Raw genomic sequence first — 21,281 nt, 5'->3', positions numbered from 1 at the left:
GGAATTTGTAACATGGATTTAATATGTATTTTATATATGCACATGTATGCTGGGTTTCTAATGACCAGTCTGGCTATGTGGGCATGCACAAAAAAGAGAGCAAACCTGTCTGTAAGACCATAAGGCTTTGAAAGACCCCAACTCTCTCCCCGTGCTCGAGGGAACACGATCTCAGCAGACTCTTCTTGTTTAACCCCTTCCTCATCTTCTGGCCCCGCTGCTAACTCACTCAGGGGGGTTGGAACTGGATTACCTTTAAGGTCCCTTGCAACCCAAACCAGTCCATGATTCTGTGACTGCACATCTGGGCTTTATAGTGTGTGGGAGAGATTTACTGTCTCCAGCATTTGGGTACCTGAGACACATATGGAGATTTGAGATTTTACTTGTGTGCTACAGCTGGGTGCTGCCAAGAGGGGATCTGACAAAGCCTCAGCCTGCCAGGTGTTTTTACCCTTCTGAGGGCTTAACAAGGGTACATTTCTTGTTTATCTGCTGCGACTCTCCTTCAAACACATCATCTGGGAGGTCACTACAAATAGCAGTGTGACGCCTTGGAGGAAAGGCAGCGGGCAGCCTGGCCTACCATTGATGTCATCCGTGCTTTGAGTGAGGGGGTGGATGAGTTTTAAATCTAGAGGTCCTGTCCAACCTGTATTAATTTAATTCTGAATGCATAATAGGGCTGTAGGAGTCTTATGATGTCTGAAAATTGTACACAACATAATGCCAGCACACTGTTCCAGTGGAAAAGCACAGAGTATCTCAGGTATGACAGCCACAGGGAAGTGATACTTTAAAACTTAAGTTTGTTCCATGATTTTTTTCCTAGGATGCCAATGAGCACATTTGGTTGGGCTTGGCTTGGTTTTACTCAGCCTTTAAAAATCATCTAGTGGCAGCCCCTGTAACTGTTTAGATTTATTCCGTTTAATGGTCTATTTTTTTCTTCTCTTCACTTTTTTGCTTCTGAACAGCCGCTATCTGCAGTCGGGGAGGGCAGGACATGGGTCCCACCGCTAATCTGAGTAACTTCACTTGGGAACATGGCATTTTCCAGCTGATGTTTGGGCGTTTTAGGAGCGATAATGGCTCATACATGGTCACATGGGAAGATGTTTCTGGGCGTCCTTGGTGTCACGAGTTGCGACCAAGCGCGCGTTGAGCAGGGTTGATCATTCTCGCATGACCCGCTGATGATATTCCCTTGAAACCTCTGCCAGAGGGTTGTGTCCGGGGAATTACGCCTAAGGACTTGGTGGAATCTTTCTCCTATTAGGGTCTGCGACAGAGGAGCCTGCTGTGGCCCGAGGGCTCTCTTTGGATGACCTTCTGTGAGACACAGAAGGTAATGTCCAAACAGGGAGTAAATTTTGCCTCAGGGAATGCATACCAATGGAGGTAACAGGACTGGAGTGTTGCAAGGCATCTGGAGGAAAAAGTACCCAAATAGCTGGCATTGGATAAATGTTTCTTTCCCATCAACTGGCAACCAGAAATGGTCTCTCCATTTCTATCAGGTTTTTCCCAGCAATACTTGCTAGCTGCCAGTGCTGTGACCCTACCTTGGCTTCACATTTCCTGACCCAAGAATGTTCCCTGTTGACCCTAATCAAAGCTATTTTGAGATGATAACACATTAACAAGTCCCCCCAAGAAGAACGACCTATGGCTTATCTGGGTCACCCAACTCCCGGAAAACTGTGACCTCAGCAAACTTTCAGCAACTATTTCAAGAACATGCATTATCTTTGTTGCCTTTGTTATCTGAAAAAAAGGGGCCTGAATCTGGAACATATTTGTTCAGGACATAACCTATGCTGGATGTGTTTAGAAATGTCATAGTTTGATTTAGATAGCTGGTGAGCTAGCAAGGTAAGAAATTAACCCTTCCCCTCTCACTCTTCCTTTTCACATAATCTCCTTCTTTCACAAATATTAACTTTCATTCTCCCAAATATACCAAATATTGTTGTATCTCTTTATAAAAAGCCAGTAAAGGCAGCACTAGATAAACCTGCCCAGTGCATGCTCTCCAATATTTTCATTTTAGTAGTTTAAAGCCTTGTCATCTCAGCTAATTAGACTGTTGTTTGTTGGCTTACTTGGTTTTTAACTAGACTGAAGTGACAGCTGCATGAGGTTTAATTGCAATGGTAAGTTTGGGCAAAAATATTGGAAATATTTAATAGCAGTTGATTACAGGAAAACACTTTGTTTCCCTGCATAAATTAAACCTAATGTCGATGTTGTTGCTGTAAGAATCATTTGGACTTTCAGTTTATGGCAATTTGACTTGAAATTTTATGAGCGAATAATCACGTTGAGTATGTGCATTTTTGCCAAATCCACGAGCAATGTGATCGTATTTAGCCTAAACAGTAAACTCTGGAAAATGTGCATGGATACATGCTGCACAGGAAAGGAGAGTAGATGTGTTGGGGAGGATGTCACCTGCACCTGCAGGTGTCCCTGGACACCATGCACTGGGCTGAGGGCTGAGAGCAGGCATTCCTTCATTTCCCATTTAGAGCTCAAGGCTCAGCTGGCTGCATCCTGGGAGAAGAGAAAAATACGACTTGAACAGGGACTGGTGAGGAACTAGGAGAGATTAGGAATAAAAACAAAATGCAGGAACAGGGGTGCTCAGGAAGGAAGGGTGCAGGGGCCAGAGCCTGGGTGGATGTAACCCAAGGCAAGCTTGGGGTTCAGCCCACAGTGCCTTCATTTCTACATCTCTCTGCTGCCAGAATGATCAGCAGGCTTCAAAGCTGGTTAAATACTTCCAGTGATCCATCTAGAGGAGCCCTGCTTGCTACCCTGCATCCCACTGATAGCACTGAAAAAGACCTGACAAACTGGGTTGGTTCCATTGTGGTCCTGCACCGTGGAATTTCAGGCAGGTCTGGTTATTTTAAGACAGAGCAAATTACAGGGTGCTGCTGCTCTGGGAATGTGTTGTGTGATGTCTGCCTCATTTCTTTTAAAAACTGGATGGTGGTCATGGCCAACCACAGTTTCAGAATTTGTGAACTGAAGTCTGAACAGCATTGATCTCACAGCACCAGCTTGTTTAAGCATCTATAACATAATCACTTTGCAGGGCACAACAGGGATTGCTGCTCACTAGCCCCATTAAGAAATACATTGTGAAAGAATGAAAACACCAGATCTAATTTCTAAATGTTATTGCGTGGGTCTGAACAGTTACACCATGCTTTCTTCCGTCAACTGCATTAATTTTTGGCTACTGCTTTTAAGCAGAGCTGCCAAAAAAATGTTTAAGTCCTAGGGACATTTGTAAGCCCTGCAGGGCTCCCTTACCTCATTCAATCATCTTTCTCACAGATATAGAGATGCACATTTTTGCTGACTTCAGGGGCATTCATATACCCAGCAAATCATCTCTGTCTGATCCCATCTGAGCTGCTCCGTTTTTGTTTATAATAATCCTTGAATTTTCAAAGGACTATTCTTATATTAAACTAACCCTATTTTTCCTAACCCAGATTTAAAGGAAAATGAAGAATTTGACTGAGATAATATTTGGAATAGAACTCACTCTGAGAAGAATAACTTAGCATGTTATTTACTTTATATATTTGTTTTAACATAGATCTGATGTAGCTGGTTTTTAAACCTGTGTTTTGGAGCAGGCTGGTGTTACAGTATTAATAAAATGATGATGAATTTCAGTGTTAAAGGAGACATATAAATGCAGTCTGTTGTTATCTAAAATAATTAGGTTAAATGCCCTTTACATAGCATTTCCCTGACCAGATTACTGGATGTGCTAATCTTGACACCCTTTAAAATAAATGGAAGAGAGTGCCTGGGACTTGTGAACTCTCCAGACAGATTCTATGAACTGCCTGGATACATTTAAGCCACAAAAAACATTCAGTTCTGGTCAGTCCTCTACTAAATTTGATCATGCACAAATATTGGAAGGCAAAAATCTTCATTGGCCAAATGACAAAAATCAGCATTTAAAAAACAAACAAACAACTCTTTATGGCAGAAATTATTATTTAAAAAGCCTAACACTTTAGAAGCTGCAGAGCATTTTGAAGCATGCTCTTGGAGTATCTCACCTTGGAAATCAAAAGACTAATGACAACAAGGGATTCTGAGTGTGTGTTTGGAGCATTATAGTACCTGAGAAATGAAGTGCATCCAATAAAACACGACTGCAAGCAGCCAGAGCAACATGGTGAGAAGGTGGGGTGATGTTCAATAAGAGAAAAGAAGGTTTTTCACCTCAGCATTGCAGTGAAATATGCAGGCTCTTACCTTCAGGGAAGCAATCTTCAGGCTCCATCAGCTCCTCAGCAAACTCGGGGATCTGCTCCAGCAGTTCTGCAGGATTTGTCAAATCCACTGTGCTGCCTTCAGAAAGACTGATTTCATCAAGCTTGTTGTCAACAAGAGCAAAGATGAAGAAAACAAATTCATCAGTCACCCTGAAGGAAGTAGCTGAGTTTTTATTCCACTGACCAACACCCCAGCTGAAGCCACCACAACAGAGACATTGGCATGCACTTCCCACAGTGCCACTCCTTGGTGACAGCTCTGCCTACCCTGAGACCAAGGGCTGACCCATCAACAACAACAAGTTAACATATAGAACTTCCTTTTTGTAACAAAAGAGAAGCAAACCACAGAAAGAGAGAACAGCTGTTGAATATTAATCATGGAATCCTAGAAGGGTTTGCGTTGGATGGGACCTTCAAAATCATCCAGTTCCAGCCCCCCTGCCATGGGCAGGGACACCTTCCACTAGACCAGGTTGCTCTGGTTAATGGTAGCTGGAACCTTGGAATGATGGACTTTATCTGTTTGACATCTTGAAGGCTCATACCTTTGGGTGAGGGGTACCAGAAGTGGGACCTATCTCCTGAAATTCTGAAGGATGAATCGGATGACCTGCCTTGGGTTCCTGTCTGTGGGGCCTCATTCCCACCCACAGCTGGTGGGTGAAATCTGCACCTGCTCAGTCAGGATCATGCTCTGCTCCTGCTGACACAAGCTCTCCTCTGGGAGGAGCAGAAATCTCTGTCACCAGCATCCAGTCACAGGAAGCTACAGGTACAAATATGTGAGAGGGCTCTTCCTCCTGTCTCAGCCCGTGCCTGGCTTGTTCTCACCACATGACATGGCCCCTTGCCTTTCTGGCACACCTTTCTGATCTCCAGGTGACATAGGAGGGACACGTGGCTTTTGGAAGTGTCTCAAGGGCCCTACCACTTGCCTGAAATATCTGACACCATCATCTTAGGTGCACTGTTTAAATTCAGCGTTTCTTAGATCCTCCTCTGCAAAAAGGGGCAAGAAGATTTCCACTCCCTGAAGCATTGGTTGTCTCATCTATTTAGAGCAGGAACTCTCAAGAAGATCTGGGTAAAAAAAATTCTGGGGAATATATTATTTTCAAAATCTGTTTTGAAGGCTGAACTCACTGTTAGAAGACATAAGATATATGATTAAATAAGTCACCCAAATATGAAACAGAAATTTCATTTCAGGTTAAGCTTTCTTCTAGCAGAATCAAGACACTTTCTTCAGAAGAAAATAGGAAATGTTTCTCCCCTATTTTATTTTGCTAGGTAAAATAAAGCGTTTAAATTTTGTGTTAATCCAAAACTAAATTTTACTTGATTTACTTGTAAATTTTACCAGCTAAATAGCTTGGCCACTGAAGAGAAAGACCTGATATTTTCCCAGTCCTGCTCACAGTTTGTTTCTGATTGTATTAGAGAATTATCTGGTGTAAGTGGGCAACACCAAAGCTCGTGTCTTCTGTGGGTCAAGGCAATGACAAATAGCTCCAAGCAGGGGAGTTGTGTTATTTGTGAACTGGTTTACTCTGTTCTCTGAGTACCCACTTAAAAGTTTTTGTGCTTTATCCTGCAATACTATTGCCTTCATTTAAAAAAATGAGGACAATAATACTTACCCACGCTTTTAAACAACCTGTGAGATAGTTATATGAGAGATGGCACGTACAGATAAAGTATTATTTTCATAAGCATGATGGTGATGGAGTTAGAGGCTAGGCACAGCTTCATATATTTATTATTAATGTGAAAATGGGCCCTCTGTTTTCCAGTATACACAGTCAATGCAAAATTTATAGCTGAATTCAGAGAAATGCTGAACCTGGGGTAAAATGGGCAAGACTGAACATTCCAGCAGCGCTTGCAAGCGGGGGTGGAAGCTACATGTTTGCAATTAGCTGCAGCATCCAGAAGGTCATAGTCTTGGCTAGGGCTTTTAATGCTCTACTCAAAAGATCTGCAAACAACTGAGAAGAGACCTTTTAAAAAGAGAGTCAGAACAGCTAGAACAGAACAGGTCCAGGAGATGGATAAAGCTTCTGAAAATTCATAATCAGAATGCAGCTGTCATATATAGAGCCCATTTCCTACAGACTCACAACAGTGTATGATGGAGGAAAAAAAAGTCATACCAAGTTTTATCACAGTCAGAACTTTATGATGCTATTCATTAAGGAATGCATTTAGTCATTATCTGTTCTGTTATGAAGATGTCAAAACAGAGATCACTGAAATAGTCCTAAATCATATGCAGCTGTAGGATGTAGAAAATAGGGGTTCCAATGAGAAGAGAAGCTTTGTTGGATATAATTCTTACCAACAGCCAGAAATCAAAGAAAATTGTGAGAGCAATGTCAGCTTGATAACATTTTCAACTAGAGAGCTGGATTTAGCAGAGACAGGTTAGGAAATTCACAGAACAAAATACAATGAAATTATCATAGACTATTTAGTTATTTATCAGGAGAAGTTTCCAGGAAATATTAGAATCTGTCAGTGTCAAAGGGAGGGGGGGAACATGCAAGGCAAACAGACAGGTTTTCTTCTGAAAAGCCTTCAAAGAAGAAGAGACAACGAACATGGATTCAGAAAACAGTAGATTAAGGTTTGAGGGTCTGAAGAGGGACTAGAAAAAGGAACCAAACATATGACAGAGAAGGGAAAGATTAGGGATGATTCTAGGAAATAAGCAAAGGTTACTCTTTGCCAGAAAGGTTAAAGGAATTAAGAAGGTTTTCATGAACTCAGGGAAGAAAAGAGTTAGGGACACAAGAGCAACTGATGAGGGGAATATAGCTAATCAAAATTCAGTTGTCTAAGAAAATGACCGCTTCTTAAAATAATCCAACAAGGGGATCAATAATAACAAGGGGGAGAGCCTGTTAGAATTAAACTAAATGTAAGTAGGGAAATATCTAGAAAGCCTATATACATACACAAACCAGCAGATCCAGGCAAGGCAGGTTGCAGAGCATAAAGGGATCCAATACACCCAGTTAACACATCATTAGCAATGAATAGTGAATGCTCATGGAAAACTGGAAACGGCCCAGGAGAGCAGCAATAAGTAAATACAACACTGAGCTGAGAGGGAAGGAAAAGGGAATAATCATGGGAATCACAGATCACTAAACACTTGCTGTAGCCCGTGATTAAAGTAAATTAAATAAAGACGCAGAGGAGAAAAGGAGACTGCTTACTCAGAGTGAAATGTCATAGACATAAAGGCAGTGAGGTGGTTCTCCTCTGTGCTAAGAGAACTCTGCACAAACAGGGGGAAGAGAGGTCAAAAGAAGGCAAAAAGGACAAATACAGAATCTCCTCTTTCTTTCTTGGAAAAGGTGAGTGGAGGAAGTGCTCCAGGCAGAGGCAATGGGATCTATCAGAAACCCCTTTGGGAGATCTTCCCCTTGTGCATAAATTCTTGTTGCAGAAAGCAGTTTTTAAAGTGTCTGTTGTGGAGTGGCTGTTTCAAGTACCCGGACAGGGCTTTCACACCCACTGCTTGTGCCTGTAATAGCAACAAATTGATCTGGAAGCGTTTTTCAAAAAGCCTTTAGCAGTGAGATGCTGAAATCTCATTGAAAGTTGATGTTTGCTCAAGGCTTAGCCCTCTTACCTCCCTTCTTCTCTGCCTCACCTCTGAAAAATCACAGCCTTAATCTATCAAATTGACATATGATATATAAACCTTAAGAAAACAGTTGGATGTCTATTATAGAAAAGCCTACTTTCAAAATAAATTGTAATTGGCTCGGGTTCACCCATTGCTGTGAGGAGAAAAGCCATTCTAAGGACCCAAATATAGCACAAACTTTCTCTTCAGAGGAGGAAATCTGTAGGGATTAGGGTCAGCATTATCTTCACTAAAGATATAGAAGAGGTCCTGACCGATATAATCCTCATGTTAGCTGATAACATTAAATTGGAGAGAGTATTGAAATTGAGGAAGCAGAATGAAAAAGAGGAGGGTAACATGGAGATAATATAGCAAAATGGGACATGATTCAAAAAAGTACAAATGGGACAGTTAAGGGAAAATTTCAATGGACATTTTGGAAACCTGGAGTAATAGTAAAAAAATGAGATGCGATTTTGCAGTGGGACATAATGATGTAGAAAACCTTATGAAAGCATCATGTCTGGAAAACGAGATATTATTTCTTCTTTTGCAGTTCTGTAGAAATTGTATTTAGAATATTGCACTTGCTTCTTTGCAAAAGAACTCCAAAAAGGAACCATTGAGGGAGTTGCAAAGAAAGAGGTAAAAAAAGTCAGATAAAGGGCACAGAGATATTAATTTACAAGAAGTAATGAAATGAAAGAACAATAGTGTGTGACTTCAAGGGGTGAGCCCCCAACAATAGGAAGCAAGCAACTGTATATTAAAGTAAGTGATATTAATTCATACAAAGAGACTGATGGATATAATTGGTAAAAGACAGTAGTGAAATGGCACTTTGAAAGGCAAAAAAAAAAAAAAAAGGTGAAAAAGGCTGTTATTTAAGGAGGTATAACATGAGATACTTTTTAGCAAGTGAATTATTCCTCCTGGTAAATGAAGAAATCTAAGTTCCCTGATCCATTTAAAGCCAGATTCCACAGAGTTGTACAAAATATTTTACGGGTCAGCATTTTGGCAGAGAAAGCAACCAGTTTGTACTCTGAAGTGGTCTTTGCCTGTGACACCAATGATTTTATTTCTATGGTGCCTTTCTCATGATTTATATAGAATGAATTTTTAATCATATAATGTACCCTCTACTGACACCAACAGTATTTTACTCAGGACGTGTCCATTGTTTCCTGTTACTGACAATCACTGAAAGCCCTGCCTCTTGGGCATACCAAATTTGTTACTCCCTTGCAGTTGTTGGCTTTATTTGGCCAGTTGCAACTTCTTGGGACATTCATCAAAAATATGACGAGCATGTCCTTGTGTGCCGGCACAAAGATTACTCCTGCAAAGGGGGACCGTGAGTATGCAATGTCCACACGAGATCTGGCCTTCAAAAATAGCATCCTTTGGGCTTTGCTCTTTTATGTTGGCATTCATAGCCTCATGTGAACTTCCGTTTGATTTCAAGTCATCCCTGGATTATTGCCATATTCCTCCACCTCTTTCTAAGCAGCTGCAAATAGAATCACAATTATACTCTGCTATAGAGAGGTGACATTTGTGTCTCAGGACCATTTGAAAGTTGAGGGAGGAAATGGGGATTATTTCTTTATCACGATGTTGCTGTATATATCAAGGCTAGAATGTTCCTGACTTACCATGACATTTTGTTACAGCACTAAAGAAGGACATAGTTTTCTGGCCTCTCTGTTAGGATCACAGGGTTCATTTGTCTCGAAAAGACATTTGGACATGAAGGATACCTAATCCCCTGAGAGAAAAATGCCTGACATGGTCTCCTAATTCCTCCTAGTGATAATGCTTCTTTACATTGTTTAAAAGTTTTGTGTTTCTTTGCTAAATATATATACTTTTTTTTCCTGAGATCAGGATATCAAATATTTGAGTCTCCTTCCTGTAAATTCAGGATGTTTTCTTTCTGAAGATGAATATGCCAAGAAGTACTCTGGCAAGGACTGCCCTTTAAAGAAACGTTTCATGGCTAGAGGATTTCTGGTTCCTGTGAGTGGAATTTATCTCACCTAAATGTGCAACCTAAGTGCTCCCTTTATAGTTAATGGAGAGAAATAGGCACTTTTATGAGATCTGACCTAATGTAAATGCTGATTTCAGTTGGAGATGAGACACATTTACCTGCCTACATTGTCTACACAGAGGCCTCAGATGACAAGTTCTGATGCGGGTGTCTACATTTAGCTCAGTGAATTCCACCCCATATGACAAAATGAATCAGCAGGCTTGGAGAAGGGGAGCCCTGGCTCAGTCATGGGTCTGTTTCCTGTTGTCCTGTCAAGATTTCTCCATGGGATTTCTCCTGCTGTGCACAAACTTGCCAGCAGTTTTATAGCAGAACTGGGAGAGGTGTGATGTCTGTGAGTACTGTGCCATCCTTTCCCTTTCACTAATTTTGCCCCACATAACCACCCCGGGTTCAAATCTCAAGGAGCTGTGGAGTTCTCCAAACTCCCAGGACATCCCAAGCCTTCATTTCCTGATTTCAAAGAAAGGAATTCACCGCTCTCTAATAACACAGGCAATGTTATGTCAATAAAATACTAAATCTGAAGGGGAAGAACCCCCAACAAGCCAGCAAGGAGGGTACAGGGAATTACACAGCCTGGAGTCACTCAGTGTACAGTACAAACACATTATTTTTGATATTTATGTTTATAACGACAACATAATCCTACAAATTGAAAATAAATGTTAATGTATACACATCAAGAAACAATGAGTGAGATGCAGTTTGGCCAAATCAACTGAATAATACCAAGGCTTGCTCTTTAGTTAGTACTTTCACATCAGCTACTTAAATTGTTGCACCTTTCTTGGGTGTGTGTGTTAACAGGAAAAGAAATGTTAATCTGTGACAGAGAGCAGATGCCCTCCAGTGAACCCAACATTCAGGTCTGCCAAGTCAGCAGATGTGATTCCTAGAGCTGCTTTTCAGTGGGAAATCACACACATATTTTCTCCTAAAATGAGACAGTAACATTATAGATGATTTTGTGGTTGTTTTTTTTTTTTTTTTTGTTTTCCCCAAAAGCCTGTTGCAATTCCATCTTAATTTATAATGCACATTTTCCAAGCTTTCCAGTTATTCTTATAACAACAAAATCCTCTTCTTTACTAAGACCATAATACCTACCACACACTGCTGCTTTCCTACTCCTCGACAAACGTGTTTTGACAAGCCATAAACCCCACATGAACCAGTGGCATGCACTATGGAGCTGGTGCAATGAATTTCATGCAGTATCATGTAGGAAAGTTGTTTGTGTTACCTCTTTTTGCCCTACTGGAGGTGGTGGCTCAGCCTTCAACTGCTTATCCACGTGCAACTCACTTAACTCTTCATAAATCTCAGAGTTCTGACTCCGGACGCCTGGGCTTTGGCATCGCTGCCCCCTCAGCTGCAGCTGCTTTTCCTGCTGGAAATAATCCTAGATGGGTTTATTTTCTTTCTCTTTGATAGCATGCTTATTTCTTAAGGAGAACTCTTCAGCTAGAAGAGAAAACAGCCTGGACTATTCTTGTCAGGGGACAACATCTTAAGGAAAATGGCAAGAAATGAGATAACACAAGCTTACGTTGCAAATTTTGAGCTTTAGCAACTTGGATATGCCAAGATATCTGGCTATAGAAAATGGACATACAATTAGATCAACTTTTTTCTAAGCTGTTGTTGCTGAGGCAGGAGGAAATTCCCTTGCAATCTCCATTTTGAGTCTGGTTTTGAGACACAAACTTCCTCCAGCGACCTGAGGTGCAGAGAGAGGTGGCTGCCAAATAACCAAGGGGTGTACTCCAAAAATTCACCATCAGATGGTGACACTCAACGTAAAAGCTGGAGAAAGGCACGAGCACAAAATCCGATACGGTTCTACAAGTCTGCTTGAAACAGTGTGAAAAATCCCCACACCCACAGAAGAAACGATACACACTGAAGGGGAAGAAAATGCAAAGTTCACTGGAAAAGATAAAAGGTGTTTGAAAATAGACATGGAAAAACTACCGGCAAACATACAAATGTATGAGGCTGCTATTCAGCAAAACACTTAAGGCTACTTTGCACCCACTGAAGCCAACAGGGCTCAACCGCAGGTTGAAAGGAGAGCACACTCTGAAGCACTTCCCTGAAAGGGTACGGACTCTGGAAGCAGAGCAATAATTTTTCCTTTCAGTAAACACATTTGACTAGACCTAGTGCTGGCTAGTATGTGTGGTGCCATTAAATCCAGCCGCTTCTTCCCGGGGTGGTGATTATTGCTGCTGAGCTCTCAAGAAGTTCTCCCAGAACTAATGGCAGAGGAAAGGATGTTTGCAGGGTTGGTCCCTCCCTCTGGAGGCCCAGGTTCTCTGTTTGTGTGGCTTTATTGATCCACCTAAGGCAGGGATTTCACTGAAAACTCCACAGCTCATCACAGCACTACCACTGTTCATGCCATTACTAATGCAGCTACTATAATATTAATAAAACTCCAGCTGGATTCAAAGGGTTGTGCTGAATTGCTTACAGAGGGACTTCCATGCTGAGAAAAAAATTACAAGCATAACCGGATTTCAGTGGTAATTATTTAAACCTATTTATCTTTCACTTGTCCAGCTTTTTTTTTTCTTTCCCTTGGCTTGACTGACATTCAGTGTTATTCAGGTATTAAGTGAATTTCCCTTCCCCAGGGAGCCCCAGACTACCTGCCTCAGTTCTAAAGCCACATCACCACAGGAAGTCCCTCAAGAGGTACCCAGAGCAGAAAAACACTTTATTCCAAATGTAACTATCTGAAAGACCAAATGACACAAAGGAAGCAGTTGGTTAAGCAAATTGCTCTCTGTATAAATACTTTCGGACTGACAGGTTTGAGCCAGTCTTTTCAAACGTTGTGATGTGTCTCTGGGAAATTATTTTTTAAATCACATTACTTGTTTCCTGCTTCAGAGGGCATGTGGTCTAAAATATATTCTAACTTTAATAAACCAAATGATGCATGTCCAAACATATAGCCTCTGCATAGGAAGGTACTGCATATAATTTCTAGTTACAGGTTAGCACTGATCTTCACTGGCCAATAATCATTGAGTTCCACGTCTGTCTCTGACAAAAAGTAACACTTTTTAAGGCTTTCAGTATTCTTTATCTTTGGAAAAAGTGTAATATTCAGGGGACAAGCCAATGTGGAAGGCACAGTGTGCACAGCTAAGGCACTCAGCCATAAAATGTCCTTTTTTTTAATGCAATGTGCATACAACTTAGTACCAAGTAATTTTAATGGCATGATATTGGTTATAGCACTGGAACAACAGAAACAATTGTTTCATGTTGAAAGTGCAACGCAATCTGAGGTGACGTCTCAAGTCCATTTATGCAGAAAGGTTGTACACTCAGATTCATTAGAAACTGCACTGTAAGAGGACAGACTCTGTAACTCAGCTGATCTGACAAATATTCAAGTTGTTAAGCAAATTATTGTGTTAAGCTAGAGTCAAATGCCAAACTTACACCAATTCTCTATTTACTAATCCCTCTGTGTGGTACCAGGACTTAGCAACACTTTCCTAGAGACTAAACTCCAGGAAACATGGACCTGGCTTCTTCCCAGAAACCACACTTGCACCAACTATCCAATTAGTTAATGTTAATTAAAACTGATGAAATATATCCTGGAAAATTATTTAATGTGGGCATCATGCACAGGTGCTCAGACAACGATCTGGTTCATCAACATGTGTTTTCAGACTTGTCTTCTAAATTTATGAGGTGGGAGAAAATGAGTAAGATAAACAGACCATTCAAAAGAATCTGGTTGTGAAGACTGATCCCAAAAGGAGTGTTAGGGAATCAACTGAGTTTTTGCAAATACCAATGACAGCCCTGGTAAACCATTCTCATAGGATGCAACAGTCTCACTTCCAGCACACAGCACCTGAAAATCAGCAGAGACCTGTCTGGGGAAAGGTGCCTTTGGTTTACATTGTTTAACTTCGGGCTGTTTGCTTTTGTCCTGATTCCAGATGATTTGTTCTTCTGGCAGCAACAGCAGCAGGTCTATCTCCTGTAAAGCTTCCCACCGTGGGTGGTTTACATAATTCATTTTTAATTTTTGTATCAAGAGCCACGTTGCCAAGGCGATACACATTATGTTAATATTTATCAATTCAGTTGCTTTCTTCATTTGTAAAGTAAAAACATTGAGTGGAACTAAAACTTTGTGCATGCAGAGGGAGGGTTGGGAACCCAGGATTGAACTCAGCATAAACCAAACTTTGCTCACCTCTGCTCTGACATGGGCCCTAAAAAGAGGTGCTCTGCCAACACCATACCAGTGACTAGCACATGGAGGAGGGTGGACACTGTGTTGTCCCCTTACATGCTGCAGGTCAGCTGCAGCACCAGGAAAACAGCAACCAGATTGGAAACAGAGCATAATCTGGGTGACACCTCAAGTGTGCTGGTGCATGGACCCACATACTTGTTTGCTGACACAAACAAATGCAAAGGCTCCACACTGCGTTGTGTCTCTGAAAAGCACAGATCAGCTAATTGCTCCGGGCTCAAATGGGGATTAGTGCAAATGCCGCTCCTCTGGAAAGAGGACTTGCTGTTGGCAAAACAAGGCAAATACCTGTCATCAGCATGGATTCACTTTATTCCTTCCCCATGGAAATATAATTTTTTCCATTCTGTGCAAACAAATTTAGAAAGAGGATGTCAGGACTTGCCTTTCGGATGGTGATTGGTTCAAATGGGTTCTCCTGATGCTTCCCTCACTCCCTAGACCATGACCCTAACTTGTGACATTTGTTCCCTAATTTTCTGGCCATGGCTGTTGTGAGAAAGAAGATGTGCAAATCCTTTCATAGCAGGAGGCTTCCTGTCCCAAGCAGGTGGGGAGGAAAGAAATGGGAATTGGCTCTGGGGCCCTCCTCCCTTGCCATTGTCACTGCAGCGCCAGTGAGCAAAAATGATGTGGCAGGATGAAGTTAATTCTTTCATTATTTCATGAGAAGGATAAGGCTTTTCCCTTTCTCTGGTGAGATGGTGCAAATGCAAACTGCCTTTTACTCTGTCACAATGCAATTGGAAGCTCCACTGCCATGTGTGTCCTCCACTCCCCACCATACTCACGTATCCAGCTGCCTCTTTGAAGACTACTTTTAAGACACCAGTGGGAATTCAGGGGTGTCTGAATTCTTCAGTCACTTTCTAAGAATGAGCTGGTCAGGACATTTCCAGGTACAGACTCAGGAGCGGAGGCTTGTCCTGGTCCCCCACATACATGCCTGCACACACTGGGCCATCCCAGTGGGATCCTCCTTTACCATAGATGTGGCCCATCCAAGGAAGCAGCAGGATGCTGACAACAGGAGAATCTCTGTTTTAGCCATTCATAAATGAGTGACACTATGACATTGAGTCTCCTCAAGAAATCCAGAGCTCCTTTAACAGATGACAACATATTTTAACCTGCAGAGTTTCCTATACCCAAACTTTGGACACCATAAGGGGAGTCTGCAGAGGTTTTCATGTATAGTAAACCCAGTTTAGCAGTGTGACAGGCATTGTTACAAGAGGGTTGTTTACTCTGTAAAGTGATTGTTGATGTTTGTGTTCCTCCTTGCAGACAGCTATGGATTTCACAAAATTGCCATGCCTGGTAGCAATTGGCACCCTTTCTCAGCAACAGTTTGCATCTAGTAACTGGCATCTTTCCTGTGCAAAGAAGCCAAGAAGTAAATGATGGTGAAAACTGAACTGTTTACATACTACCTCTACATAAGTGGAGAAGCAAGCAGATTGCAGAGCTGCTGAAACATGGCGAGCTTGCATTTCTGCCTTGGTAGCACTTGTTTCGTGTGTAAAGTAAACAGGAGACTGCAGTCTGCAGAGCTGTCGGGCTGACAACCCTCAGATATGCTGAACTCAGTCTTTCTGAAAAGCCTTGAAAAATCTGAGCTGAAACGGGAGAGAAATAAATAACCACAAACCAGAGAAACGAATCATTGGTTCTTATTACCAGAACAGATCATTTATGATCCTGGTTCTCCTCTTTCACAAATAAATGTAAATCCTTGTAGCACCAACAAAATCAGTGGATTTATCTTTCTGCATGAAGAAAGATCACCAAATAAATCAGGAAAATTCCCGTACTTCCTTAATATGAGAGGGAGAAGATTAGTATCACTTATTCTGCTAGGAATAAAAGAGGCCTGGAATGCAGCTGTCAATTTTAAATGTGCACATTTAAGAATCTCTCTAACCTGCTTTAAAGAATCGCTTCTGAATGCAGAGTTGCCACTACTCAGTTTAATGGGAAATCACAGGAAAACCTGGAGCAATACCACACCACAGCACAGGATTATAGCTGAGACACAAAAAGAACTTGTCCTACACTGTGCTCCTCTACAAGGGCCTTTTATTAGCAGACTACAACATTCGCAATACCGATGTAAAGCCTGTCAAGTCCTACCTTAAGGCTGGCACACATGTATAATTTAAGACCTGCAAATTCTTCATAGAGGGGACAAAGCCAGGAAAGTCTAAACCTGATTACTTGAGACTGGTCATTCCCACTCTCCATCCTATGCCACCTGGTCCATCATTCCACTTCAGCAGGAGCAGCCAGACATCACAGATCAGTAGGCTGATTTTTGTTCAGTTTTGCAGCCTTTATCCACCCCTCCCTGTCACTTCTCTTGCCATTCATCTATGCAATAGCCAGAAACAAAATGGTGCAAAGGGAGTAGTAAAACATTGGAATTAGAAGGTTCTGCTCTCATTTGCTGTGTGCACATTTCCATGTGCACTTTTTTTTTCACTTTCTCGATGACTCAGCCTTTATAGGAACCACGTTTATAAAAATCCAAAGCACTAACACATGCATAAGAGCCACGTGGGCAAAGCAGATTAAACACAATAGTCTCTGAGTTCAGAAAGAGCAGAGTTTGCTACTTAGCTCCTGGGGAGATGATGTCCCCAACCTGGATGTCTGTAGGTCCCAGGTGATTTTCCATCTGTGCTGTCACCTGTCAGAGTTAAGGCCGTGGAAGTCTGAAGTTACACCTATGTAAGTTTGATGCCATGAAGATTTTTTGCCTTTTCTTTCATACCCCTGTTACACCTTTTTACAACTTCTGTATTCTTAGTGCTTTTCCCCTACATTCTTGGACTTGTTTGTCAAGCTGAGACTAAACATTTTAGAAGCTTTGTATCTAGGGATCAGTGTGCCCCAGACCCCAAGGTCCTCTCCAGAACACATTCTGTAAACCAAGATAGAACCATCCAGGGGAAGGCTCCTTGGGGAGGGGGGCTCACTTGAGCCTCTCATTGGGGAATTTTTGATATATATGATATTTAGTAAAACCTATAATGTTATACCAGATCTTTTGGGGTGTGCATTTTTGCGGTGTGCATTTTGATGGATATGATCTGGACGTGTGCACCTAAGGATCCTTAAAATAAATACCAAGGTAAAATCCCTTTTCACCTTCTAACTGTGTATGACTCTTGATTTTAAGACCAGGAAAAGGCGTCAAGTTAAACACAGATCTTGTCCTCCTGTTTGACCTAAGAAGCACATTTTTCTCCCAAAAGTCACAGGGTATTTGTAAGAAAACTCCAGTACTTGTTCTAGAAAAACAATGCACCTGTGAGTATGTAGCTGGATAAAATTAACAGAATCTGGCCATTACTATTCAGGATGTCTAAGGCTAGGGCTGGCCAGAAACCACAGCTGCTCAGCAGAGGATGTTAACAGCAAAAACTCCCCTGGAACCAGCCTGACCTGGTATTTTCTTCCATTTTGAATTAAGGTGAACTAAAATCTTGCCAAACAAACCTCATCACAGGCACTAACTGCTGGTCTCTGCATGAGTGCTGGATGCCTTTGGAAAACGTCATCCCTCAGAAGCAGCAGTTCACCAGTGCTCCGTCTTGGATTAATCCAAAATATTTTAAGCCTTTGAACTCTGGCTGCAGAGGAGCAAGGCATGTTTTTTCTAATGGCTTCTGCCTTCCCAGTCCTAGATGTTTTACCACACTGAGCAACACACTGCCCATAATAAAACATAAATTCATTATTCCAAGGATTGACTCTTAAAATCTGTCTAAGAGGGAGAACTTGGCAAAAAAGATGGACTGCCAAAGTTAATTTATCCTGTTATCAATTCAATAGGCTTAAATAGGCAGTGAAAGCGTTTCATAAGTGTTCATTGTTCAGAGTTCAAGCTAATACCTTCTGCTAAATTGCATTTTGAAGTTTAATCACAATCTACTTTATGTTTCTTTTTGGTAATTGGGATCTCTCCACAGTATAATATGAAAAACTCAAACTAATGGGCTCCTCTGATGGAAGTTTAAATTTTGGAAATTTGCCTCGGAGTGCAGTCAGTGAGAGCGCCTGAAATAACCCAGAACCTTTCACCCAAATAAGATGTTAATATTTTGATCATTAAGAAAGTTTCATATTATTACAGGCAAGAGCAACAAAATAATCACGATTTTAAGTGCTATTTTGGAGTATAATTAATGGGAGCAATTCCACCCGTCCAACACATGCACACACTGCCTCACTTGGCACGAGAGCTGTTGGGGAACTGGCTGCTGCTCTTTTTGTCCAAAATGCTGTATGTCGGCATTCTCTTTACCAAAGGGAGAAACGGCAAGAAATGCTCATTTCTGCTCAGCTTGTTGCTCCAGGGAGGGATATGGATACTGGGAAATGGCATCCAGCAAGCTGTGACTGACGTGCAGTCCGGGGTCTGGGCACTTGTCCAAACGCATGTTGTCAACTCTGCTACGCCTGATATCGGCTCTTGCAATGCCAGCCTGGCTTTCTTCCCCCCTCCCCTCTTTCTCTCCTCCATCAGCTCCCTGTGTTTCCTGCACCTTAGGCGTTATGCTGTGGACAAATATATTTCCCTGCCACTGAGAACTGAATAAGCACCCTAAAACCTTTTTTTTTGTGGTGTGACTGCTCCAATCACCTCAGCAGAGATCTGACAAGGGAGTTTCTGCCCCACTCTACTGCCACGAAATAAACACAAGTGTCTTTCTACATGTAGAAGCCAAGATGAGGACATAGGTGCTTTAAATCTGCTGCTGGGATTTACAGTCCTGTTTCTTTTTTCTAATGCCCTTGCTGCTATTCTTCTGAAGACAATAAATCCAAAAATGTTCTCTTTTATTGCCAAAAATAATCAGCTAATAATTGAGTTCTATGCACTTTTCAAGAAATACAAAGCAAAACATACAGCTTAAAAAGTGAGAAATACAGGCAAACTATGTACAGAATAATAATGAAACCTCCCTGCTCTCTTACTTAATGATCAGAAAAAATATTGGCCCAAATAAAGGTGACAAGAAGAATGCTGTAAGATTTACTGTGTGCAGCATGTATGTGCACATGTGGGCTCACTCTCCTCCCAGTGAGAACTGGAGAGTCATCAACAGGATTCAAAGGTATTTTATCCAGCTGCACTCAGAGAGAACATGTCCCACAGACTGGAACTGCAAACAGACAGAATATAAATACTGTTTGAAAAGGGCATTAGGGTTCCTGACAGCAAAGTACATTTCCTGCAGTAAAAGGCTGAAATTAATGTACCCTGTCAAATAAACACATGGCTTCATGGTATCTCTGATTTATAGGTGCTGGAATTATTAGGCACATAAGATAATGTCACAAACAATTTTATAACAAAATCTTTGTGGACTGGCATTTTTATAGCAATTTTCAATAATTTTAGCTACACTTACATCAACCTGGAATAATTCTACTGACTTTTACAGAATCCCTTCAGGTTTAGAAGCAGGTTTGTAATGCACAGGAATTGTACAATAAAATTTCCACTGTAGACAAAGGAAACAGATGTAAGTCTACATGCAGATGGTGAACTTTCTGTTACCTGAGAAATTTCATTCTTGTTTTTTCCCCCTGTCTTACAAATGATGTACCACAGCTAAAATAAACTTACAGGCTCTGTGCAGAAATTAGCTGTAGTCCTTGACTCAGTGCTATGAGAAAGCAAAACCATCATATTCTAATGGTCCTCTTTGATCTCGATAGAAAAGCCATCAGAAACAGTTTCACCTTGCCAAATGAAATGAGTTAGTAATTCTGAAGTATATAAGGGGAGGAAGAGAATAAAAGCTTGGGATTTTGATCCAGTTCAGAGCAATATAGAAACTGCACCAATGGAATAGAGACTGAAGGGGCAGCCAGCTCTATGTTTGATGTGTACAGAGGCAGTTACTCATCTGCAGCTGGAAACCTGTTTTCCCTGGGAAATGTGTTTGGTGAAGTCCAGACAAGGGTATACAAGGCAGGAGAACTGTCAATCGAGGAAAAAAAACCTGAGAATGATTGAGAGAGCAAAATGTGCTCTGGAGCAAAGAACACCCATCCAGTGTGCAAAATCCAGGTAATGACCAGATAGTGGGTCCTCTGTGCAGACCCAGATCCAAACATCCTGAAAATGACAGCAGAGGTGCTGCTCTGCCCTGGGCAGGTCTGGGAAAATCCCACTGAGAAGTGGAGCTGTGCAGGTGGGAAACTGGGAGAGCCTGAGAGGCAGTGAAAGACACAGCCCTGCAGGCAATGCTCCCTGCCAGGTCAGGGAAAGGTGAGCCCCAGGAGACACAGCAACAACTCTCTGCAGTTTAAGGATTCCTGGAGGTAACAGAATGGGCCAGCCCTCCTCGGGATGGCACAAACTGGCTGTGGGGGGACGTGGGAGCTGGCCAGGGAGTACAGAAAGACAGCGCTCCCGGGGATGGGGTGGGAAGGCAGGAAGCGCTCGGCGCAGGCAGCGGGCAGGCAGCACTTTCCGAATGACCCAATTAGCCACTCCGTCGGAACAAATCAATAATGGCATTTCCTGAAGACAAGCAGGCAAGTGCTGCTGGCTCGGCACGGCGCTGCAAGTGAAGGCACAAAGGTGTGATCTCTGCGGAAAGCGGCGTCCGGGCCGGGTTCTGTCGCTGCAGAGGGGCTGAGTGTGAGACGTGGCCACGAGCCACAGAGCCACTAGCCACTGCGGCGTGGGCTTTCCCCTCAGTGGCAAGCTGAGTGGCTATAAACAAGAGGTTTGAGTAAGGCAGCACATGTAGCAGCTCAGTTGAAGGAAGGGGAGAAAGATGTAACAACCCTGCTGGACTGACTCAAACCACAAGGAAACGGTAGAGCCATTTCCTTAAGTTGTGCTACTGAAATTTCCTGCCTGTGGGAACCATGGATGAAGAAAAGGATCAGACAGTGAGCCCAGAAACCTGAACCTCATTGAGACTGTGATAATAGGGACAAGAC

At 42.0% G+C, this 21,281-nt stretch overlaps 1 protein-coding gene across 1 annotated transcript in view; it reads right to left on the bottom strand.

Moving 5' to 3' along the window:
- The window catches only part of LOC309582350 (sodium channel protein type 5 subunit alpha-like), a gene marked incomplete at both ends in the record, with an annotated part of 170,831 nt that overhangs the window by 43,619 nt on the left and 105,931 nt on the right, over nucleotides 1–21,281 (bottom strand). Inside the window, 2 exon segments of the mRNA XM_082297449.1 lie at nucleotides 4,294–4,414; nucleotides 11,277–11,405. Of these exon segments, the coding sequence (XP_082153575.1) occupies nucleotides 4,294–4,414; nucleotides 11,277–11,405 (250 nt within the window).

This window comes from Coloeus monedula (assembly GCF_965178545.1).
Source record: "Coloeus monedula genome assembly, chromosome: 1".
Taxonomy (NCBI): domain Eukaryota; kingdom Metazoa; phylum Chordata; class Aves; order Passeriformes; family Corvidae; genus Coloeus; species Coloeus monedula.
The sequence above is the reverse complement of the archived record's forward strand: the minus strand, read 5'-3'. Positions and strand labels throughout refer to the sequence as shown.